The sequence below is a fragment of the Leptonotus elevatus genome, chromosome 13, assembly GCF_054856555.1.
Source record: "Leptonotus elevatus isolate MCC_2025b chromosome 13, RoL_Lele_1.0, whole genome shotgun sequence".
Lineage (NCBI taxonomy): Eukaryota > Metazoa > Chordata > Actinopteri > Syngnathiformes > Syngnathidae > Leptonotus > Leptonotus elevatus.
This window is the reverse complement of record NC_141251.1, coordinates 7,431,768-7,456,231: the sequence shown is the minus strand read 5'-3', so window position 1 is coordinate 7,456,231 and position 24,464 is coordinate 7,431,768. Positions and strand designations below refer to the sequence as shown.

Sequence of the window (24,464 nt, the reverse complement as noted above, 5' to 3'; positions counted from 1 at the left end):
GGTTGTGGCCCTAAAAAATATCCAAGGCTTAGTTCATACCTCAGTTTTATGGACAAGGTTTATGGTTGGGTTTGGTTCACCTTGACTCTTGGGAAAATCAACTAGGTCTTGTTTTGTTAAAGTGAAAGAATGAAAAGGTGACATTCTCAAAGAATTATCACTAATTATAATTATTGTTTTGTATCGTAATGGAAATGTTTTTAATGATCACAATTATATCTTTGTTTGTCTTTCTCTGGCAGCAGTGACTGACAGGCAGAACAATTTAATGTGCTTTCATTGCACGGCAAAAGGTACATCGAACCTGTTGTAACCACCAAACAGTTGCTTGTTTGCCTCATTCAATTTCAATGTCCTTAGCTCCTTTCCCAAAATAAATATACAAGCTGAATGTCGCAAGATCCATCCATCCCTTATGCATAGTATCCGATACATGACGTCACCGACTCCCGGCAGTCATTTGGTGGGCCAAACAATTTTGTGGCAAACAATTGTGGCCAGCGAGACAACACAAGCAAATGCTGGGGAGCGCTCGTGTCGCTTACAATTGACTTTGATTCATTTATTTGTTCATTCGTTCCGGATTTCCACGAACCGCTTCACAATGGTTACACACGGTACACACGCGTGCCGTTCACGGGTCCAAAAATAGGGCAAATCAGATGTGAAACGAAATATTCACATGACACGTCATTTGCCCCCACATTGTGTGCCAGTGAACGGGTCCATGGAATGTTAAATGGGAACGGACAAAGAGGTCTCCGGAATTGCAAAGATAAATCGAAAGGATTTCCAACCGACAAAGTCCACCAAACTGTGTTCTGACTATTTTGGTTAAGTGTCATTGTAAGATGGTAAAAATTATTTTACCATAATGCGATTGTGATATATGTGAGCCGCTAGCCGTGGCTAGCTCTGGCTAAAAATAGATCTAGTGGTCAAGATTTTGAGATCTCTCCAAATCTTGACCAAACCTCCTTAAGGTCTCTTATTTTCCTTGCCCAGCAGCCCAAAAGTTGAAATGATTGTTAAAGTGTACGAAAATAAGTGATGAATCAACAATGTTGTTGTTGTAACATGCTAGCGCTAGTAGCTAGCGCGGTTTAGGTAACTAGCTAACTTGGTTTTAGAATAAGACCAGATTCGTCACCTCAAATTCATAAATGATAAATGCGCATCGCAACCAATAAAAGCCGAAAGTACAGAAGACGCAAGAATGTCCGTGTCTTGGAAGCCAATTAAACAAACAAACAAAGGAAAAATACCTGAGAGAGAGAGACATGATTATTAAGTAAGGCAGTTGCTTCCAATAAAGAAGGGTTCATCCCAGTCTGCCTGAGAACTGGCCCAGCAGGACAGGGGAGGTGCCGTGACAGCCCGGAGCAGATCACAGGAGAGCTGAACTCTCAATGGTCTAAAACAATTTTAAGCGACGTGCAAACAGTATAGAAAATGAAGGAATGACTTGTAGAAATGTGTTTAAGTACTCACAATCATTAACATGGCCATAACTGTCGGTATGAAAGACAAAGCATATGTAATAAGTTAATGAAAATCAGACTTCCGAATTGTGTTTCAACATTTTATCTAATTCACTGCCATTGACGGCTATAAACGTCAAAAATTCATTTGAACTATTTCTATTAGTTTAACATTTTTTTCCACTTTTGTTAACAAGAGTGTGAAAACCTAAAAAAAAATTTATTGTACATTTAGAACAAATATAAAATTTGATTGTGAGTTAACTAGAGAAGTCATGCGAAAAAACTATTTTTTAAAGAAAAAAAAATATAAAAAATAAATAAATAATAAAACAATTTAAAAAAAAAATTTTTAAGGAAAAGATTATTAAAAATTAGGGACGTCAGGCGATTACATTTTTAAGTAATCACATGACTTCGCTAGTTAACTCACGATTAATCACACATTTTTATCTGTTCTAAATGTACAATCATTTTTTTCTGGGTTTTCATACTCTTGTTAACAAAAGTGGGAAAAAAATGTTAAACTAGTAGAAATAGTTCAAATGAAATGTTTACGTTTATAGCCGTCAATGGCAGTCTGTATATGGTGTAAGTCCACTGTGAGAAAGACAGGATAACTGTATAAATTTTAAAATGACCATTTACGGCTGACAGTAATGAGTGGCTTTAAAATAAAGATTTTTTTGATAACTCAACGCTCGTCTTGGTTCCTTTGTCCAAAGCTAAGACACACACTACAGTGCTGCACATTTAGAATTGATTCAACCCAAGAGAATGAAAGAGAGCCAAGCAGGTGCTGACAGTGGCGACCCTGAGAGTTGCGTGAAGCCTCGCTAGCTACCAATGGGAATTTCTGTATTATTATTATTATAATGAATTGATCTATTTGTTATTGTGAATAGCGATATTTATGGTGCCTTTGATACCGTCGATGCTTGTTTTATTTTCTATGTACACAGCATTACATTCTTATATGACTGATAATTGCTGCATGTGTGCTCGCAATTTTCAAAATCTTAATGATATGTTCATAAAAAAAAAAAAAATACACACAAACACATACTCAAAGAAAGTGAGTCATTCTTTCAGAGTCCAAGTTGCTTTTAATAGTGTACTTTGTAAATTGTGTGTTATTCTTTCCTACAAAGAGTCATCACAACAACGACAATAGTGAAAAGCACGTTGCAAAGGAACGATGATGGCGTGTCTGATTCTCTTAGTGTTTTAAATCCATGGCACAGACAAAAGGTCGTCGAACACCACACGCACGATCATTCCAGAATTCACCTGTAAGAAAATAGAAATCAACACAAAATCTCAATTACAATACTGCTAAATTCTTGTAGATTTGATTTGTCATTATTTCATATTTATCAACACAAGATGCAATACAAGCTTACGACACTAGAAGACAACTCAAAAATTCTAAGGTAAAAAGGCGATAGAATAGATAACATACTTCACTAGTATGAGTATTAAGGATGATAATTCATAATTTCATACTTCGAAAGTTGATCTCTGTGCAGTCTTGATTTGTATCCACTCTTGGCCGATTATTAGCCCAGTCAAAAAAATCAGCCTCTGTGCCATCTGTCCATAAAAAATCTCCATCCTGAAAGACAAAGTTTTGTTATTCAACCTAAGATAAAGACAGGCAGACAAAGACATGAAGGATTTTCACCAAATGAATGTTTCACTTCTCTTTTTATTTTAAGCATCGTGTAATAGCCTCCTGACATTTTGGATTATGTTTGATTTTATCTTCCTCAAATACAAAATAGGAGAGGAAAGAAAATCTGAGAAGGAAGGAAAGATATGAAAGTGGCTCAGCAGGGCTCCAGGCTAATATTTTTTACTAGGAGCAAAGTGGCCCCTAACTTAAAATAGTAGGAACGCTGGAAAAAAAAAGGAATAAATTGACTTGCAAAATAAATATTCAAATATTATTAATATTTCCCTCCAAAATAATTAATATTAATGATTCAAATAATAAATCAATCCCAAAAAATTACATATCTACTAAGCAGTCATTTGGAAAAATGTATCCGAGTTATTTTCCCCCAGTTCGGACCCGAAAGGGTTCGAGGCGAAAGTAAACGACCAGAATGGCGAATAATAAATAGCTTTTTATTTTGGTCCTCAAAACTCATTTTGACCTCCAACAACATGCGATCGGGAGAGTCACCCTCCTCCACGCCGTGCTCTCGTCATTCTCCAGAGTTTTGATTGTCCCTTTAGGAACGCTACGAGGCTTACTTTGCTTTCTTTACACGCGTTTCACATTGCTCGGCAGAAAGCCAGCCACAGTTCTACGCACTGAATGCGTTGTGGCGTAAATGACAATGGCGGCGTACGTCCAAATTAAGTTTCTGAAAAATGAATCTCGTAGATATGTTAGCAGCAAACAAAGAAATAATATAGAACAAACTTGTCATTGCAATTTCTTTTAACATATTAGTTTTGCAGCACTCTCAAAATTTAAAACTTCTTTTCGTCCAACTACAAACAAACAAAGTGATTTTACCTCGATCCGGTCATATAGTCCAATCCAAGTGGGCTCAAAAGATCCAGCCCCCGCCATAATCACATGTCGGACGACCTCATTTTCCAGTTGATTGTGGATAGAAACCAGGTTTCCACCAAGGATGTTGCAGACGATCTAATGGGAGGAAAACAGGAGTAAAAAAAAAAGTACATCACGAAATCGACAGGAGCAAAATAAATGAATTGTAAAAAGACTATGAGAATATTGTACCTCGGCAAGACGAAAATTTAATTCCTCACTTTGAAAGATTAAACAGCGGTTGTCCAATTGAGTCCAGCCCCGAGGGCAATTTTTATCTGAGAACATATTTTAGAACAAAAACATGCAAAAGATGAATTGCCTTACAGCAAGAATGTTCTGAGAATGAATGAATTTCAGCACTTTTTGTGGGTGTTCTGTTCGGTATGTTCTCTATGTAATCATGTGATTTTCTCCTCCCCCAAAAATGTATATGGTACCGACCCTACATCTTACTCATAGCTGAGTGTAAATGTGAATGTTTGTCTGTCTGCAAAAGTCAGCCCTGTGTTTGACTGGTTATCAATCAAGCACGATGCCACCTCTTGCAGCAAGTCTCACAATTCTCAATCATAAATTGAAACATGTGTACAAGATAGTTACCAACCTCTATTTATGGCAAAAGCCCACTGTGAAAAAGAAAGAAAGAAAAACACGTCAGTAAATATATATTTTTTTTAAATATTTTTGGAATCAACATCAACTAGAATGTCAATTTCAGTAAACTTCTGCTCAAGCCGTCGAGCTGTTGTGAATATATTACATCGCTTTTACTTAACAGTTCCAGTGAACAGTCCAAAGATGCCCAACAAGACCAAGACTAAGTGAGGAGCAAACGTCATCTGTGGAATACAATAATGGATGTATATTTGCATTCACGTTCGCCATGAAACAATGAGCATTCAATTGTATTTAGACTTCCATTTAACATGTTTATGTATACTGTATATAAATAAATACATTTACATGACACAGAGTTAGAAAAGTATGACGATGAAGTGTTTACCTTTGCGCTTGCGGTGCCTGTGCTGTGGAAATGAATTGAAGACAGCAAAGAGCAGCTTTTTAAAATGTCAGCACTTGCCTGAGATTAGAACACTTTTGAAGGAACTGACAATTACCACGTGTCTGATGACGCACACTGAAGACAATGGTCATAGTCATCCCAATTAACTTCATCAAACACTCCCTAGGTAGGCATATCTAAAAGTAATCATGGGTTTTTTTTGCTTTGTTTTGTTTGTGTAACTATAACTGCACCTAATAAATGCTAATCATCAAACATGCTAGCCAGCACAACTTGAATAACATAATTGCTTAGTGTCAGTGTCAATACATACATAGACATGGCCATTTTTGTGTGCTTGTGTGTGTGTGTGTGTGTGTGTGTGTGTGGGTTAGTCGGCTGGGGTGTCAGAGCATTCACGTGCACACTCGAAGAAATCACTCGAGAAAAATATAATCAAAACCAAAATCCATAAGAGTTTACGCAAATTGTTAAATTAATCCACCTTCCCTTGTATTTTGTTTTAGGCTATTGTTGAATTACATTTTGTTTCATATAGTTTTTTATTTTGCACATTGCAAACACACACATATACATATACAAAAATAATCAATGGCAGTGAATGAGTTAACTGGTAAAACGAGTGAAAGCAATATATAGGTGCACATCAAAAAAATTGAATATCCTCGAAAAGTTGAATAATTTCCATAATTCCATTCAAAAAGTCAAACTTTCATAGATTATAGATTCAGGGCCCACAATTTATGTGATTAATAGTATTCATTTGTTTATCTTTACATTATTTGGGCCTCCAGCTCACAAAACCCACGAAAACAGGATTAAAAAAAATATATACTGTGAAGAAATCACCATGCATACTTCCCAGTGTTTTGCATGGAAAAAAAAGATGGATGGATGGATGGCATTTTCAGAACGATATGCCGATCTTCAGTAGTAGCCTCGGTGTCCTGGAAGGTCAGGCTTTCTCGACGCTTGATGTCACTTCTTTGTTTTTGGGTCTGGTGGCCCTCATTTGACTAAGACTGCAATGTGGCCCTCTTGTAATACACGAAATGTAACAATAATTGAAAACAATTTTTGCAAATATATCTTGAGTCACTGTCAAGCTTGACACCATATGAACCTACGGTTTGCAAATTGGGATGACTATACATCAGCAAAGGCTGTCATTCGCCTGTAATTTTGTGCCTCTGGCACACACCTGCATTGTGTAACGATAGTGAGGCTTTTGGAGGTATGGGAGCTGGTCACCGGAATACTGTATTGTTACTCCTTGATTATTTGCCCCTTGTTCACTTGAGTGTTTTTTTTTTCTTTTCTCTGCCACGTTTAGCTAATTCTCGCTTCACTTTTTTCCTCACACGTAATTCCGGTTGTCCACATTGTGAGTGGCCCTTTGATGAATCCGCTCCACTATTTGAAAAAAGGTATTTTTGCGGGAGGTTAGTATACAGTATACTCGACACCTACAAATTCACTTATTCTTTATTATTTATTCTAAATGTTATCATCTTTTGGGGGGGGGGGAACCTCTATTTTTCCCAGAAGATGATAAATTGTTCCGTTAGAAATATGCTGTGATGACGTACTCAGCTTTCCCCGGATATTTCGCAATGCCGCCATTTTTAAAACAGAAAAACATTGATCCGGTGAAAGAGGCGGAGCCAGGAGGTGCGCAAATAAATTGTAGCAATCCTTGTGTGTGATTTGTGGGTTATGTGGTCATGAAGGCAACGCGGACTTTTTCTTCGGAAGCTATGCACGTTAGCGTGTTGTGCTTTGGTGTGGTTACAGCCGACAGTAACCGTGTATACATCCATCCATCCATTTTCTTAACCGCTTAGTCCTCACAAGGGTCGCGGGGGGGGGGGGGGGGGGGGGAGCCTATCCCAGCTGGCTTCGGGCAGTCGGCGGGGTACACCCTGAACTGGTTGCCAGCCAATCGCAGTGTATACATCCAGTGTTTATAAAATGTTTATTTCTAAGTGAAAACTCAAGATCCCACCTTTAATTGACCAAATATTCTATATTTTGTTTGTTTGTTTCATTCATTTTTCCTTTCAGACACATTATAACAACAGGTTACAGGTAATCGTTTGACAGCTCTAATATATATATATATATATATATATATGTATAACAGACGTCAGGATCCATAAGCCCACTTAGACACAGGTTGTGTTTTCCTTTGTTGGTTTTAAATTTGTTTTAACTGAATTGACTCCACAGGAAAAGACAATACTGCAAAGTAATGATTTTGCATTGAGTATTTCAGCTTTTGGTTGTGGTGAAAAAGTGCCTTCTGTGGAAGTGAATTTAAAAAAAAAAGTGAAAATTAAAGTTTGTTGTGTTTTTTAAAAAGTAGACTAGTATTGTGCTGCTGATCTGAGAGCGTATTCATGTGATGCAACATTTTGGCATCACAACGACATTTTGACAAAGGATTGTTAGGCTATCATAGCTGAGATTTAATTTGACATAGATGTGATTGTTGTGTGTCTTATTTGCTTGTGTGTAGAGTTTTGACAAGGTGAGCCAAAAATTGCAAAACATGTTCAAACAATCGGTAAAAACTGTTTAAAAAAAAATAAAAATAAATTGAATTTTGACTGTTTACATTTTTGTCTTGTTATCAGTGCTTTGTGGTTAAGGTTAATATTTTGCCCTCGCAACACGTTCTCAGCCTTAAAAAGCTATTATTCATTAGCAATGAATGTCTGTGCGGAAACACAAAATATTGGTTCTGGCTCTTCCCGGTCGCGCAAATATATATATATTTTTAATTACTGTACAAAGTATTTTAATGTAAATATCAACTTTATCGGTGAAATCCAACTTAAGTCGAAATTCAGGTTACATCGCCAGCGTAGTGTTACAGGCTAAGCCTGGCCCTTTAAAGAGTGGTATTATGGGGGATAGAGTGTTGCAGTGCCACGCTTTGGCACAGGGGGCGGTGTTGGTCCAAGGGAGTGAATGGGTGTGGTGGAGCTTGCTCTGAGCGCACTGTACGTTGGTGAAAAAGCAGAAATAAAGTTTGTGCGAAAGCAACGAAAAGAGAACATGCCTGTTCAGTCTCTGTATCACGGTTAAGAGTTCACTGGACAGGGGAAGAGGATTTAACAGTAACTCGAGGACTCTCTGTATTGTTATTATTATAATTAATTGATCTATTTGTTATTGTGAATAGCGATATTTATGGTGCCTTTGATACCCCCCCCCCCAATAGTTGATGCTTGTTTTCTTTTCTATGTACACAGCATTACATTCTTATATGACTGATAATTGCTGCATGTGTGCTCGCAATTTTCAAAATCTTAATGATATGTTCATAAAAAAAAAAAATACACACAAACACATACTCAAAGAAAGTGAGTCATTCTTTCAGAGTCCAAGTTGCTTTTAATAGTGTACTTTGTAAATTGTGTGTTATTCTTTCCTACAAAGAGTCATCACAACAACGACAATAGTGAAAAGCACGTTGCAAAGGAACGATGGTGGCGTGTCTGATTCTCTTAGTGTTTTAAATCCATGGCACAGACAAAAGGTCGACGGCGATTACACCCACGATCATTCCAGAATTCACCTGTAAGAAAATAGAAATCAACACAAAATCTCAATTACAATACTGCTAAATTCTTGTAGATTTGATTTGTCATTATTTCATATTTATCAACACAAGATGCAATACAAGCTTACGACACTAGAAGACAACTCAAAAATTCTAAGATAAAAAGGTCACAGAATAGATAACATACTTCACTAGTATGAGTATTAAGGATGATAATTCATAATTTCATACTTCGAAAGTTGATCTCTGTGCAGTCTTGATTTGTATCCACTCTTGGCCGATTATTAGCCCAGTCAAAAAAATCAGCCTCTGTGCCATCTGTCCATAAAAAATCTCCATCCTGAAAAACAAAGTTTTGTTATTCAACCTAAGATAAAGACAGGCAGACAAAGACATGAAGGATTTTCACCAAATGAATGTTTCACTTCTCTTTTTATTTTAAGCATCGTGTAATAGCCTCCTGACATTTTTGATTATGTTTGATTTGATTTTTTACTAGGAGCAAAGTGGCCCCTAACTTAAAATAGTAGGAACGCTGGAAAAAAAAGAATAAATTGACTTGCAAAATAAATATTCAAATATTATTAATATCTCCCTCCAAAATAATTAATATTAATGATTCAAATAATAAATCAATCCCAAAAAATTACATATCTACTAAGCAGTCATTTGGAAAAATGTATCCGAGTTATTTTCCCCCAGTTCGGACCCGAAAGGGTTCGAGGCGAAAGTAAACGACCAGAATGGCGAATAATAAATAGCTTTTTATTTTGGTCCTCAAAACTCATTTTGACCTCCAACAACATGCGATCGGGAGAGTCACCCTCCTCCACGCCGTGCTCTCGTCATTCTCCAGAGTTTTGATTGTCCCTTTAGGAACGCTACGAGGCTTACTTTGCTTTCTTTACACGCGTTTCACATTGCTCGGCAGAAAGCCAGCCACAGTTCTACGCACTGAATGCGTTGCGGCGTAAATGACAATGGCGGCGTACGTCCAAATTAAGTTTCTGAAAAATGAATCTCGTAGATATGTTAGCAGCAACCAAAGAAATAATATAGAACAAACTTGTCATTGCAATCTGGGTTTCTTTTAACATATTAGTTTTGCAGCACTCTCAAAATTTAAAACTTCTTTTCGTCCAACTACAAACAAACAAAGTGATTTTACCTCGATCCGGTCATATAGTCCAATCCAAGTTGGCCGAAAAGATCCAGCCCCCGCCATAATCACATGTCGGACGACCTCATTTTCCAGTTGATTGTGGATAGAAACCAGGTTTCCACCAAGGATGTTGCAGACGATCTAATGGGAGGAAAACAGGAGTAAAAAAAAAAGTACATCACGAAATCGACAGGAGCAAAATAAATGAATTGTAAAAAGACTATGAGAATATTGTACCTCGGCAAGACGAAAATTTAATTCCTCACTTTGAAAGATTAAACAGCGGTTGTCCAATTGAGTCCAGCCCCGAGGGCAATTTTTATCTGAGAACATATTTTAGAACAAAAACATGCAAAAGATGAATTGCCTTACAGCAAGAATGTTCTGAGAATGAATGAATTTCAACAGTTTTTGTGGGTGTTCTGTTCGGTATGTTCTCTATGTAATCATGTGATTTTCTCCTCCCCCAAAAATGTATATGGTACCGACCCTACATCTTACTCATAGCTGAGTGTAAATGTGAATGTTTGTCTGTCTGCAAAAGTCAGCCCTGTGTTTGACTGGTTATCAATCAAGCACGATGCCACCTCTTGCAGCAAGTCTCACAATTCTCAATCATAAATTGAAACATGTGTACAAGATAGTTACCAACCTCTATTTATGGCAAAAGCCCACTGTGAAAAAGAAAGAAAGAAAGACACGTCAGTAAATATATATTTTTTTTAAATATTTTTGGAATCAACATCAACTAGAATGTCAATTTCAGTAAACTTCTGCTCAAGCCGTCGAGCTGTTGTGAATATATTACATCGCTTTTACTTAACAGTTCCAGTGAACAGTCCAAAGATGCCCAACAAGACCAAGACTAAGTGAGGAGCAAACGTCATCTGTGGAATACAATAATGGATGTATATTTGCATTCACGTTCGCCATGAAACAATGAGCATTCAATTGTATTTAGACTTCCATTTAACATGTTTATGTATACTGTATATAAATAAATACATTTACATGACACAGAGTTAGAAAAGTATGACGATGAAGTGTTTACCTTTGCGCTTGCGGTGCCTGTGCTGTGGAAATGAATTGAAGACAGCAAAGAGCAGCTTTTTAAAATGTCAGCACTTGCCTGAGATTAGAACACTTTTGAAGGAACTGACAATTACCACGTGTCTGATGACGCACACTGAAGACAATGGTCATAGTCATCCCAATTAACTTCATCAAACACTCCCTAGGTAGGCATATCTAAAAGTAATCATGGGTTTTTTTTGCTTTGTTTTGTTTGTGTAACTATAACTGCACCTAATAAATGCTAATCGTCAAACATGCTAGCCAGCACAACTTGAATAACATAATTGCTTAGTGTCAGTGTCAATACATACATAGACATGGCCATTTTTGTGTGCTTGTGTGTGTGTGTGTGTGTGTGTGTGTGTGGGTTAGTCGGCTGGGGTGTCAGAGCATTCACGTACACACTCGAAGAAATCACTCGAGAAAAATATAATCGAAACCAAAATCCATAAGAGTTTACGCAAATTGTTAAATTAATCCACCTTCCCTTGTATTTTGTTTTAGGCTATTGTTGAATTACATTTTGTTTCATATAGTTTTTTATTTTGCACATTGCAAACACACACATATACATACACAAAAATAATCAATGGCAGTGAATGAGTTAACTGGTAAAACGAGTGAAAGCAATATATAGGTGCACATCAAAAAATTTGAATATCCTCGAAAAGTTGAATAATTTCCATAATTCCATTCAAAAAGTCAAACTTTCATAGATTATAGATTCAGGGCCCACAATTTATGTGATTACAAGTATTCATTTGTTTATCTTTACATTATTTGGGCCTCCAGCTCACAAAACCCACGAAAACAGGATTAAAAAAAATATATACTGTGAAGAAATCACCATGCATACTTCCCAGTGTTTTGAATGGAAAAAAAAGATGGATGGATGGATGGCATTTTCAGAACGATATGCCGATCTTCAGTAGTAGCCTCGGTGTCCTGGAAGGTCAGGCTTTCTCGACGCTTGATGTCACTTCTTTGTTTTTGGGTCTGGTGGCCCTCATTTGACTAAGACTGCAATGTGGCCCTCTTGTAATACACGAAATGTAACAATAATTGAAAACAATTTTTGCAAATATATCTTGAGTCACTGTCAAGCTTGACACCATATGAACCTACGGTTTGCAAATTGGGATGACTATACATCAGCAAATATGTTCATGCTGCGCCTCCCGCAAAAACGCTGCAACCAATTACTGTGTGGTGCGACCAACGCTAGTGTATCGCTGGGTGGGGAGGACTATATCTATTAAAGAAGAATGAGCCTCCAAGCAAACAAACTGGTTTAAGCATTTTTTATGTGATGATTAGGATCAATCCAAATGCTGTCATTAGCCTGTAATTTTGTGCCTCTGGCACACACCTGCATTGTGTAACGACAGTGAGGCTTTTGGAGGTATGGGAGCTGGTCACCGGAATACTGTATTGTTACTCCTTGATTATTTGCCCCTTGTTCACTTGAGTGTTTTTTTTTCTTTTCTCTGCCACGTTTAGCTAATTCTCGCTTCACTTTTTTTCCTCACACGTAATTCCGGTTGTCCACATTGTGAGTGGCCCTTTGATGAATCCGCTCCACTATTTGAAAAAAGGTATTTTTGCGGGAGGTTAGTATACAGTATACTCGACACCTAAAAATTTACTTATTCTTTATTATTTATTCTAAATATTATCATCTTTTGGGGGGAGAAAACCTCTATTTTTCCCAGAAGATGATAAATTGTTCCGTTAGAAATATGCTGTGATGACGTACTCAGCTTTCCCCGGATATTTCGCAATGCCGCCATTTTTAAAACAGAAAAACATTGGTCCGGTGAAAGAGGCGGAGCCAGGAGGTGCGCAAATAAATTGTAGCAATCCTTGTGTGTGATTTGTGTATACATCCATCCATTTTCTTAACCGCTTAGTCCTCTCAAGGGTCGCGGGAGGGGGGGGGGGGGGGGGCGGAGCCTATCCCAGCTGGCTTCGGGCAGTAGGCGGGGTACACCCTGAACTGGTTGCCAGCCAATCGCAGTGTATACATCCAGTGTTTATAAAATGTTTATTTCTAAGTGAAAACTCAAGATCCCACCTTTAATTGACCAAATATTCTATATTTTGTTTGTTTGTTTTATTCATTTTTCCTTTCAGACACATTATTACAACAGGTTACAGGTAATCGTTTGACAGCTCTAATATATATATATATATATATATATATATATATATATATATATATATATATATATATATATATATATATATATATATATATATGTACAACAGACGTCAGGATCCATAAGCCCACTTAGACACAGGTTGTGTTTTCCTGTGTTGGTTTTAAATTTGTTTTAACTGAATTGACTCCACAGGAAAAGACACTACTGCAAAGTAATGATTTTGCGTTGAGTATTTCAGCTTTTGGTTGCGGTGAAAAAGTGCCTTCCGTGGAAGTGAATTTAAAAAAAAAAGTGAAAATGAAAGTTTGTTGTGTTTTTTAAAAAGTAGACTAGTATTGTGCTGCTGATCTGAGAGCGTATTCATGTGATGCAACATTTTGGCATCACAACGACATTTTGACAAAGGATTGTTAGGCTATCATAGCTGAGATTTAATTTGACATAGATGTGATTGTTTTGTGTCTTATTTGCTTGTGTGTAGAGTTTTGACAAGGTGAGCCAAAAATTGCAAAACATGTTCAAACAATCGGTAAAAACTGTTTAAAAAAATACAAATACAAATAAAAACTTGTAAAGGATCTAAGAATTTTGACTGTTTACATTTTTGTCTTGTTATCAGTGCTTTGTGGTTAAGGTTAATATTCTGCCCTCGCAACACGTTCTCAGCCTTAAAAAGCTATTATTCATTAGCAATGAATGTCTGTGCGGAAACACAAAATATTGGTTCTGGCTCTTCCCGGTCGCGCAAATATATATATTTTTTTAATTACTGTACAAAGTATTTTAATGTAAATATCAACTTTATCGGTGAAATCCAACTTAAGTCGAAATTCAGGTTACATCGCCAGCGTAGTGTTACAGGCTAAGCCTGGCCCTTTAAAGAGTGGTATTATGGGGGATAGAGTGTTGCAGTGCCACGCTTTGGCACAGGGGGCGGTGTTGGTCCAAGGGAGTGAATGGGTGTGGTGGAGCTTGCTCTGAGCGCACTGTACGTTGGTGAAAAAGCAGAAATAAAGTTTGTGCGAAAGCAACGAAAAGAGAACATGCCTGTTCAGTCTCTGTATCACGGTTAAGAGTTCACTGGACAGGGGAAGAGGATTTAACAGTAACTCGAGGACTCTCTGTATTGTTATTATTATAATTAATTGATCTATTTGTTATTGTGAATAGCGATATTTATGGTGCCTTTGATACCCCCCCCCCAATAGTTGATGCTAGTTTTCTTTTCTATGTACACAGCATTACATTCTTATGTGACTGATAACTGCTGCATGTGTGCTCGTATTGTGCAATTTTCAAAATCTTAATGATAGGTTCATTAAAAAAAAATACACACAAACACATACTCAAAGAAAGTGAGTTATTAATTGGATACTCTTTCAGAGTCCAAGTTGGTTTTAATAGTGTACTTTGTAAAGTGTGTGTTATTCTTTCCTACAAAGAGTCATCACAACAACGACAATAGTGAAAAGCACGTTGCAAAGGAACGATGATGGCGTGTCTGATTCTCTTAGTAGTGTTTTAAATCCATGGCACAGACAAAAGGTCGACGGTTATTACACCCAATATCATTCCAGAATTCACCTGTAAGAAAATAGAAATCAACACAAAATCTCAATTACAATACTGCTAAATTCTTGTAGATTTGATTTGTCATTATTTCATATTTATCAACACAAGATGCAATACAAGCTTACGACACTAGAAGACAACTCAAAAATTCTAAGGTAAAAAGGCGATAGAATAGATAACATACTTCACTAGTATGAGTATTAAGGATGATAATTCATAATTTCATACTTCGAAAGTTGATCTCTGTGCAGTCTTGATTTGTATCCACTCTTGGCCGATTATTAGCCCAGTCAAAAAAATCAGCCTCTGTGCCATCTGTCCATAAAAAATCTCCATCCTGAAAGACAAAGTTTTGTTATTCAACCTAAGATAAAGACAGGCAGACAAAGACATGAAGGATTTTCACCAAATGAATGTTTCACTTCTCTTTTTATTTTAAGCATCGTGTAATAGCCTCCTGACATTTTGGATTATGTTTGATTTTATCTTCCTCAAATACAAGATAGGAGAGGAAAGAAAATCTGAGAAGGAAGGAAAGATATGAAAGTGGCTCAGCAGGGCTCCAGGCTTATTTTTTACTCGGAGCACAGTAGCCCCGAACTTAAAATAGTAGGAACGCTGGGAAAAAAAAGGAATAAATTGACTTGGAAAATAAATATTCAAATATTATTAATATTTCCCTCCAAAATAATTAATATTAATGATTCAAATAATAAATCAATCCCAAATTTTTTTAATATCTACTAAGCAGTCATTTAGAAAAATTTATCCGAGTTATTTTCCCCCAGTTCGGACCCGAAAGGGTTCGAGGCGAAAGTTAACGACCAGAATGGCGAATAATAAATAGTTTTTTATTTTGAGATTATGAGCCGATCATACATTTATTTGAATTCAAAGTCATTAATTGACCTCTGAGGGAAACCGTAAAATACAATATAGTCCACGACAAGGAAGAGTTTGACATACTTGAAACCATTGCGTAAATTTGTTTTAATACACAAATTGCCGGCATCATAGGCAATATGAATGTATTGTTTTGAGCAGATGACTGAAAGAAAAGCTACACTGAGCGTTGAAGTGAGAATCTGATTTGAGTGTCAAAAGTCTCCAAACATTCATTTCATGCTAAAACAAACAAAGTGATTTTACCTCGATCCGGTCATACAGTCCAATCCAAGTGAGCTCAAAAGATCCAGCCCCCGCCATAATCACATGTCGGACGACCTCATTTTCCAGTTGATTGTGGATAGAAACCAGGTTTCCACCAAGAATGTTGCAGACGATCTAATGGGAGGAAAACAGGAGTAAAAAAAAGTACATCACGAAATCGACAGGAGCAAAATAAATGAATTGTAAAAAGACTATGAGAATATTGTACCTCGGCAAGACGAAAACTTAATTCCTCACTTTGAAAGATTAAACAGCAGGTGTCCAATTGAGTCCAGCCCCGAGGGCAATTTTTATCTGAGAACATATTTTAGAACAAAAACATGCAAAAGATGAATTGCCTTACAGCAAGAATGTTCTGAGAATGAATGAATTTCAACAGTTTTTGTGGGTGTTCTGTTCGGTATGTTCTCTATGTAATCATGTGATTTTCTCCTCCCCCAAAAATGTATATGGTACCGACCCTACATCTTACTCATAGCTGAGTGTAAATGTGAATGTTTGTCTGTCTGCAAAAGTCAGCCCTGTGTTTGACTGGTTATCAATCAAGCATGATGCCACCTCTTGCAGCAAGTCTCACAATTCTCAACCATAAATTGAAACATGTATACAAGATAGTTACCAACCTCTATTTATGGCAAAAGCCCACTGTGAAAAAGAAAGAAAGAAAGACACGTCAGTAAATATTTTTTCATGTTAAACACAATAGTTAATATGGGGTCAAATAGAAGTAGGATTCATTTAAGTGTCCATTGTTTATATGGAATCAACATCAACTAGAATGTCAATTTCAGTAAACTTCTGCTCAAGCCGTCGAGCTGTTGTAAATATATTACATCGCTTTTACTTAACAGTTCCAGTGAACAGTCCAAAGATGCCCAACAAGACCAAGACTAAGTGAGGAGCAAACGTCATCTGTGGAATACAATAATGGATGTATATTTGCATTCACGTTCACCATGAAACAATGAGCATTCAATTGAATTTAAACTTCCATTTAACATTTTTATGTATACTGTTTATAAATAAATACATTTACATGACACAGAGTTAGAAAAGTATGAAGATGAAGTGTTTACCTGTGCGCTTGCGGTGCCTGTGCTGTGGAAATGAATTGAAGACAGCAAAGAGCGGCTTTTTAAAATGTCAGCACTTGCCTGAGATTATAACACTTTTGAAGGAACTGACAATTACCCCGTGTCTGATGACGCACACTGAAGACAATGTTGCTATAACATCAACTAATAAATGCTAAGCATCAAACATCCTATATAGCACAACTTGAATAACAGCATTGCTTAGTGTCAGCTCTGCAAGAGTAGTGAATAGATACATACACATGGCCACTTTTGTGTGTGCGTGTGTGTGCGTGTGTGTGCGTTTGTGTGTGGGCGTGTGTGTGTGTGGGGGTGGGGGTGTGGGGGTGTTTGTGGGTTAGTCGGCTGGGGTGTCAGAGCATTCACGTACACACACGTACACACTCGATGAAAACACTCGAGAAAAATATAATCAAAACCATTGTTTTAGGCTATTGTTGAATTACATTTTGTTTCATTTAGTTTTTTATTTTGCACATTGCAAACACACATATACATACACAAAAATAATTATCAAGGGACTTTCTGAAGACTCTGAATCATATCGTCATCAGAATAGGAATTTTGGTAGGCTACAATTCAGAAGGTGGGACAGTCAGTGGTTATCCCCCCTTAAGGAAAAAAATTAAAAAAAAAATTAAAAAAATTAAAATAAAAACTCATTCACTGCTACTGACGGCTAAAGACGTCAAAAATTCATTTGAACTATTTCTATTAGTTTAACATTTTTTTCCCACTTTTGTTAACAAGAGTATGAAAACCTAGGAAAAAAATAGTACATTTAGAACAGATATAACATTTGTGATTAATCGTGAGTTAACTATTGAAGTCATGCAATTAATTACAATTAAAAATTGTAATCGCCTGACGCGATTAAAAAAATAAAATAAAGTATTGTAAAAAATTAGGGGCGTCAGGAGATTAAATGTTTTAATCGTAATTAATTGTATGACTTCACTAGTTAACTCACGATTAATCGCAAATTTGATATTTGTACTAAATGTTAAATTTAAAAAAATCTAGGTTTTCAAACTCTTGTTTACAAAAGTGGGAAAAATTTAAGCTAATAGAAATAGTTTCAATGAATTTTTTGTCTATAGCCGTCAATGGCAGTGAATGAGTTAACTGGTAAAACTAGTGAAAGCAATATATAGGTGAACATCAAAAAATAGAATATCCTCAAAAAGTTGAATAATTTCCATAATTCCATTCAAAAAGTCAAACTTTCACAGATTATAGATTCAGGGCGTGTCAGAAAAGCGACTTGTATAAGTGTTTTACGGCTACAAGCTGAAGAGAGGCAGTAGTGAATGACTTATTTCGTTCTTGCGGGAAAAATATTCGAACAGCGTGACGTTGCTCACGAAGACGACGTCATGCAAATAGATGAATTTAATTGGCCGGCCTGATTTTGGCCGGTGTCGAATCACTGTCTATGGTGTCCAGACCCACTTTCTTTTCAAGAAAGTGGGTGTGGCCTATCCCCCCTTTTTTGGTAGATGTTTGTTGTTTAGATGCAGACCAAAAATACAATTACAAATTGTATTGTCATTGTAGGTGTGTAAAAGCAGAAATACTATAACTACTCCTACATTGAAGTCAGGTGAATGTACCACCAGTGACTATCCTACGATTTAATGGAATTAATTGGGTAATTTTGACTGAAAAGGTTTTTATGTTATCAAAGTTGGTATGGTGGGTTTTTTTTATGTGACATCTTTGATTTGTTTTTAACCATTGAAAAATAAATTATGGATGCTGTTTGAGTGAGATAAGCAGTGAGTCAAAGAAGGAAACACCTCTTAATTGCCACATAAACACCAGATTCCTTTTCCAGGTGATGTGCCCTAACCGGAAATTAATGTCATAATAGGTACGCAAAAATAACCACAATTCAAGTGCCGTACAAATGACTGCTTTGTTTGACACGGACAGAGATATATTGTTTGATCAATTGTTGTTCAGTGTTATTTTATGTAAAAGCAGTCGAGCTGACACCTAATGAAAACTTAATGTAACAATGGACGATTCGCAAAAGGCATTTCAAGGAAGTTGATGCTTCCGGGTCCGACATCCTTTTGAGTATTTACATTGAAAATGAACGTGCCAGAGCAAAATAATTCCCACCTCTGCCTGTAACAGAATGGTTGTGTACTCTGAGGTAACACAAAATGCTACGAAAAAGATGAAAACAAAATAAGTTCAAAGTGCTTGTTACAAAGCTATGTTCTTTGAGTAAATCGATGAAACATGACAGAGCTCTCAGTATGTGACCCAGCGTAAACTACCTACTAAGACGTCAAAATATCCAGCTAATAATGATTAAGATAAACCGTGTATTTTTACAAGGCGCTGCGTCATAAAGACATCGCCGAAAAATAATTGATTTGCTAGTCGAATGAGGTGATGAATAGCCAATGATAATGATATCCTGATAATATGCAATATTAAATAAGTAAGTATAACTTTGATGACCAGTTTTGTGGATGATCTTGCCTCTAGATCTAAAGTGAATTTGACAACAGAGCTGGAAGCTGGCTTTAACCTCATTCGGTTGCTAGTCAGCTTTAGCCTAGCTCATTATAGTTTTGGAGCAAACGTAGGAAATGCTTGTTTTGGAGACATTTAGCTGGGGGTGATGCCGTCCACACTGTGTAATACATTGAAGACTGTTGTGGAGGAGATCTTTTCCTCCGCGTGTTCGTCTTCTTTCGGGTAGTGAGAATGTTGGTTATCTGAATACAGGCTGGAGATCGATGAACAGTTCCTTCGAAGCTTTTATTTCTACAGAATATTCCGGGCACAAGTGAGTTACAGACAATGGCTGCAGCATCTCACAAGTGCGAAGATTACAGAGGACTTACAATATTCGTATACTATCTTGAAGGGCAGTCGGTACCACACAGTTTCCAGTAAACAGTTCAACCGGAGTTGACCGGACATGAGATAAATTCAAGGACACTATTCAGACACAAAACAAAAGCCCATTTGAGGAATAGAGGAGGTTTTTCAGTCATGACTGCACCTGGCAGAAATTGCGATAACACAAGGATACATCCGCAGAACAAAGCTCTACTGAGGAAATGAGGAAATTAAAACAGTTATGACTAAATCTGGGCAGAAGATACATTTCAAGACATTCCTCCACTTTGTGGATTCCTCACATACGATTTACACAATCTATGGCTACATCGCTTCACTATTTTGTGTCCACACGGAAAGCCAGTTTCAATGTATCCTCACAAGTTTCTTAAAGTTTAGGCCGTTCGTCCACACGTTTTGAAACCGGGCTCCAGAGTGGAAAGATTTAAAAACGCGCCCCGTACACGTCCGTCTGGACACCTTATGCAGGATACTCCTCTAGCGATGACGTAACGGTCGCATCCCGATGACGACGCATTGTCGCAGATTGATGACGTATGCGCCAATTCTCGCGTGACTGCAACAATGGCGGATAGCCGTGTCGTAGTCGTTTTGCGCAGCCTCCTTAGCTTGCTTATGCTCTTGCAGCAAAATATTTTGCTTCTTTATTCCCGCGTTCAACAAGCGGTGTTGTACTTGAATCACCCGCCATTGTCACTTCTCCTGCGTTCGTCTTTTTCATGTTGTTTTGATAAATGCAAAGCCATGTTTGTTCTGTAGATTGCAATAAAGTTAGAAAAAAAGTGTTCGTCTTCTTCGCTGATTCTTCTTTTACGCTTTCCGTTAACTCCCTGTGGCTGCGCTACAGCGCCACTCCAGACTTGGCATATACATTACAGCCGTTCAACGTCCTCAGCGTCTTCTTTTGGACACACGCAAATCTTGAAATGCTTCTGTGTGTACGAGATTTGTTTCCGTCTGGATGGGCCCTTAAAGCGGGGATCCATTGCAGAAGCCATGTGGAGTGTGTTTTTCTCCAGCTCACTTTTGTATTGTGTATTCAAGTCTGTATAAAAAGCCTGCTTGAAATGTAAATCCCCTGCTGTCACTTTAGTATTCTCCCTAAGGTGATAATGCAAGGGTGCAATCAGGTATACAGTTGTGGTTTATTGCATCTTTTAGTGGCTTGAGTGCCTTCACAAGAGTACACAGGTCTGCCTCGCCTCTTTTTAACCTATGGAGAAAGTACAGCTGCAGATACTGCAGATTGTTGCTCCAAAAACCTGCCCATCATGTTCCACCTGACAATGACATCTGCTTTTAGCATGTGGTGTGGCAGGCCCAACATCTTTTGCTCGTCTTCAAAGTGGTGCTCATGAATTGACTTGCGGTGGAAAGAATGTAGTTATGCGTCTGATCTGCCCAAGTAGTCTGGCAACAGAGGGTTAGCGAAGCGCTTGCTGAGTAGCAAGAATTAAGGTGTGAGCGTAACATCATACATGCTGAGCAGCAACAACCATGTCTGATCACGAACACGTTCCTCTGCAATGTTGAGCAGAAATTCAGCTACTGTATATTAGCGCTATGAGCGATGTGTGGCTCTCATAGAGGCGGCACGGTGGGTGACTGGTTAGCACGTCCGCCTCCCAGTGCAGAGGCTTCGGCCTTCCTGGGTGGAGTTTGCATGTTCTCCCCGTGCCTGTTTTGGTTTTCTCCGGGTACTCCGGTTTCCTCCCACATTCCAAAGACATGCATGTCAGGTTAATTGAACACTGTAAAGTTGTCCCTAGGTGTGATTGTGAGTATGAATGGTTGTTCGTCTCTGTGTGCCCTGCGATTGTCTGGCAACCAGTTCAGGGTGTACCCCGCCTACTGCCCGAAGCCAGCTGGGATAGGCTCCAGCACCCCCGCGACCCTAGTGAGGAATAAGCGGTTAAGAAAATGGATGGATGGATGGATGGACTCTCATAGATAGCGCTTATCTGCAAGACACAATTCTGAGCTGGCAGGCTGTGCTCTCAGGAATTGTTTGCTTTTGTTTTGCAGCAGCCTGACCGCTGGGTGGCGCCATGGCGACACACATACACACCTGTTCCTCATTGTGGTTAATCAGCTGGTCTATTAAGCCCTAAGCTATATTTCAGGCTTTTGCTCAAAAATTACATACCCAACATAAAAAGAGGATATCTCTACAACCACAAGATCTATTTGAATAATTCTTGTGTCATAATAAAGAGAACACTTGTGAGATTTGTTCAGATGGGTCGCTTGTGTGTTTTGTATGAAATAGCACAGCGGGAGAGCCGAGTTATTTCACTGTGTGGCGCAATACTGATTCATATATTTGATCATTAAATTAGTTGGCGTTTGAGCTGTGTTTAGGCTTATATTGTCATGGTTTGGGTTGGGTTTTTGTTATGTTTTAGGTTTTGCCTTTAATCACTTCAGTTGTGTTTCTTGTTAGTGTCTGTCTCGTTTAGTATGATTATGTACACCTGTGCTTGTCATCCCACACCCTTGTGTTCAGCCAATCAGTCCCCACAGCCACATGTGTCCTGTGCAGGTGTCTCTTGTTGTGTAATTAGTTAGTGTGTGTATATATGTATGTAAACCACGCCCGCATCACCTAATCAAGGCGCAAGTCGTCATGACATGATTGACAGTGCGTGCGTTTTGCTGCGGACAAACAAAGCAATCCAGCTCCCGGGGATGCATTGCGTGGTTATCCAAAAGCAAGGGAAAAAAAACAATAAAAATGGTGGCTTGTGTACAAGTGATAACCGTTATCCCGATCGACTAACCGGCATCCTGCTGTAGTCATGGCTTGTGTAAGAGAGCTAACCGTGTCCGGTTCATTCCCTTCCCTAAACAATAAAAAAAACTACAAAGAATGTCTGCACTGGATCAAACTTTGTGTAAGACCACACGACCAGTTGAATCCCTCCAACATTACCAGAAAACTGTCTGGACTAAGATAATGTTCTCCATTGTTGTTTTTAGCCAAAGGCTAACGATAGCTGCGGGTCGCTAACCGTGCGCGTTTGTTGACTTACTATTTACTATTAATGCCAACAAAACATTGAAACTATGAGGTCATATAAATTCATTCTTACCCTGCTTGACAGGAACAATGTATAAAAACTTCGGTTTTGCTGACAACCAGCCCAAATAAGTGAGGCGACTTTTTCTGACTTATGCAGCAGCAGACAGTGATGTGTATTTCCTTTTGTTTTGGGGCAAAATTGCATGGTGAGGGAGTGAAGATATAACCTGGCAATAGCCAGATTGATATTGTGATTCACTCACTCTCCACAATATCAATCTGGCACTGCTCCACGTTGATTTGCTCGGGAAAGGCGGGACATTCTGTACAATACTTCGAGCTGAAGCACAATTGCACAATATGCAGCCGCGACATACGTCGCTCTCTTGAATACAACAGATTTTATTGGCTATTAAATCGGAGGGAATGTAAATGTTTTTGTTGTATTTTTTTTATAGTTAATTTTCTGGCACAGTTGCAACAATTAACCCTGATGGAGCGAAATGAAGTACTGCAGAGAGTTGTGACACGGCTGCCAGGAGTTGTAATTGATATATTAGATTACAGACAGGTTTTTCCTGGACCAGCACATCCAAACAGAAGCAAGCCATCTTGGTGTACATGCCAGAATCGACCTGGAGAATAAGTGTTGTAGGCAAGATCTTGCAGGTTGTTTGAGTAGATGTGCTAATATGGAGTTGTACTGTGTTGTGGAGGAGATATTTTCCTCCGCGTGTTCATTTCCTTTCGGGTAGTGAGAATGTTGGTTATCTGAATACAGGCTGGAGACGGTGAACAGTTCCTTCGAAGCTTTTATTTCACAGAATATTATGGGCACAAAAGGGGCTACAGACAATGGCTGTAGCCTCTCACAAGTGCGAAGATTACAGAGGACTTACAATATTCTTATACTATCTTGAAGGGCGGTACCACACAGTTTCCAGTAAACAGTTCACAAAGTTGACCCAGACATGAGATAAAACTCAAGGACATCATTCAAACACAAACCAAAGCCCATTTGAGGAATTATGACTAAATCTGGGCAGAAGATACATTTCAACTGCTTGGATGAAGGTGTCTTGCGTTTAACTAGGTAGACATGGAATAACATTTTGGCAAAGCGTAACAGTCAAGACACTGGAACCGTGCCATTGGATTGGGTTTTCTGAACAAAAACGTCTCTCATTCTTTTATGAGTAGAGGTAAAGTCAAAGAAGTGTGTAATTCAAAGCGGGTGATTAGGACTCAATCATTACTCTGAGATGAACACACGAAGCTCCTTCTTAACTGAAAAACTATTTACACATGACTGCTCTGTGATTGTGTACACATTGTTGGATTAAGACCAAAGCTGCATGTGAGTATTCATAATACATATTCCATTGTAAGGGAATTATAAGCATATTTATCTTCATTGGTTTACACACAAAAAAAGAAAATCTTATGTTTTTCATACCCTTGATGTACAAACTTCAAAGCTTCTGCACAGCGCAATTATGAACGATTAGATGAAATGTGTATTCTACTTTAGGTGCAGGCTTTGTATTACAGTACTGTCGTTTGTTTTCCTTACATTTGTGTCACACAAAGCTTAACCCGCTGTTCAGAATTGTTCCCTACCCTAATCTTCTCACCCACCCCAACTTCCTTATTAACGCTGCCGTTTTCCTACAGCATTTTATT

The 24,464-nt window shown here is 38.0% G+C and overlaps 3 protein-coding genes across 3 annotated transcripts; all 3 read right to left on the bottom strand.

The window, feature by feature from the left end:
* Positions 1-2,556: 2,556 nt before the first annotated feature.
* Positions 2,557-5,200, bottom strand: LOC147163669 (galactose-specific lectin nattectin-like). The gene is made up of 7 exons (XM_086093242.1): positions 5,054-5,200; positions 4,827-4,889; positions 4,655-4,676; positions 4,240-4,325; positions 4,009-4,143; positions 2,988-3,096; positions 2,557-2,771 (listed from the first exon to the last, which is right to left on the bottom strand). The coding sequence occupies exons 2-7, from the start codon at positions 4,887-4,889 to the stop codon at positions 2,701-2,703; spliced, it is 486 nt and encodes a 161-aa protein (XP_085949368.1). The 5' UTR covers positions 5,054-5,200; the 3' UTR covers positions 2,557-2,700.
* Positions 5,201-8,442: 3,242 nt separating this feature from the next.
* Positions 8,443-11,003, bottom strand: LOC147163668 (galactose-specific lectin nattectin-like). Its single transcript, XM_086093215.1, has 7 exons — positions 10,856-11,003; positions 10,629-10,691; positions 10,457-10,478; positions 10,042-10,127; positions 9,811-9,945; positions 8,874-8,982; positions 8,443-8,657 (listed from the first exon to the last, which is right to left on the bottom strand). Exons 2-7 carry the CDS (start codon positions 10,689-10,691, stop codon positions 8,587-8,589), a joined length of 486 nt encoding a protein of 161 aa, XP_085949341.1. The 5' UTR covers positions 10,856-11,003; the 3' UTR covers positions 8,443-8,586.
* A 3,393-nt stretch (positions 11,004-14,396) lies between these two features.
* Positions 14,397-17,071, bottom strand: LOC147163667 (galactose-specific lectin nattectin-like). The gene is made up of 7 exons (XM_086093313.1): positions 16,859-17,071; positions 16,632-16,694; positions 16,406-16,427; positions 15,991-16,076; positions 15,762-15,896; positions 14,841-14,949; positions 14,397-14,624 (listed from the first exon to the last, which is right to left on the bottom strand). The coding sequence occupies exons 2-7, from the start codon at positions 16,692-16,694 to the stop codon at positions 14,551-14,553; spliced, it is 489 nt and encodes a 162-aa protein (XP_085949439.1). The 5' UTR covers positions 16,859-17,071; the 3' UTR covers positions 14,397-14,550.
* Positions 17,072-24,464: the final 7,393 nt, after the last annotated feature.

Excerpts from the sequence above, each read along its gene's own strand:
- LOC147163669 (XM_086093242.1), bottom strand. The coding sequence starts at position 4,889 with ATGACGTTTGCTCCTCACTTAGTCTTGGTCTTGTTGGGCATCTTTGGA. Across the intron at positions 4,677-4,826 it reads TTGGACTGTTCACTGGAACT|TGGGCTTTTGCCATAAATAG; the intron begins GTTAAGTAAAAG and ends TCTTTTTCACAG. Across the intron at positions 4,144-4,239 it reads TAAATTTTCGTCTTGCCGAG|ATCGTCTGCAACATCCTTGG; the intron begins GTACAATATTCT and ends TCCTCCCATTAG.
- LOC147163668 (XM_086093215.1), bottom strand. The coding sequence starts at position 10,691 with ATGACGTTTGCTCCTCACTTAGTCTTGGTCTTGTTGGGCATCTTTGGA. Across the intron at positions 10,128-10,456 it reads GGCTTTTGCCATAAATAGAG|ATAAAAATTGCCCTCGGGGC; the intron begins GTTGGTAACTAT and ends ATATGTTCTCAG. Across the intron at positions 8,983-9,810 it reads GACTATATGACCGGATCGAG|GATGGAGATTTTTTATGGAC; the intron begins GTAAAATCACTT and ends TTTGTTTTTCAG.
- LOC147163667 (XM_086093313.1), bottom strand. The coding sequence starts at position 16,694 with ATGACGTTTGCTCCTCACTTAGTCTTGGTCTTGTTGGGCATCTTTGGA. Across the intron at positions 15,897-15,990 it reads TAAGTTTTCGTCTTGCCGAG|ATCGTCTGCAACATTCTTGG; the intron begins GTACAATATTCT and ends TCCTCCCATTAG. Across the intron at positions 14,950-15,761 it reads GACTGTATGACCGGATCGAG|GATGGAGATTTTTTATGGAC; the intron begins GTAAAATCACTT and ends TTTGTCTTTCAG.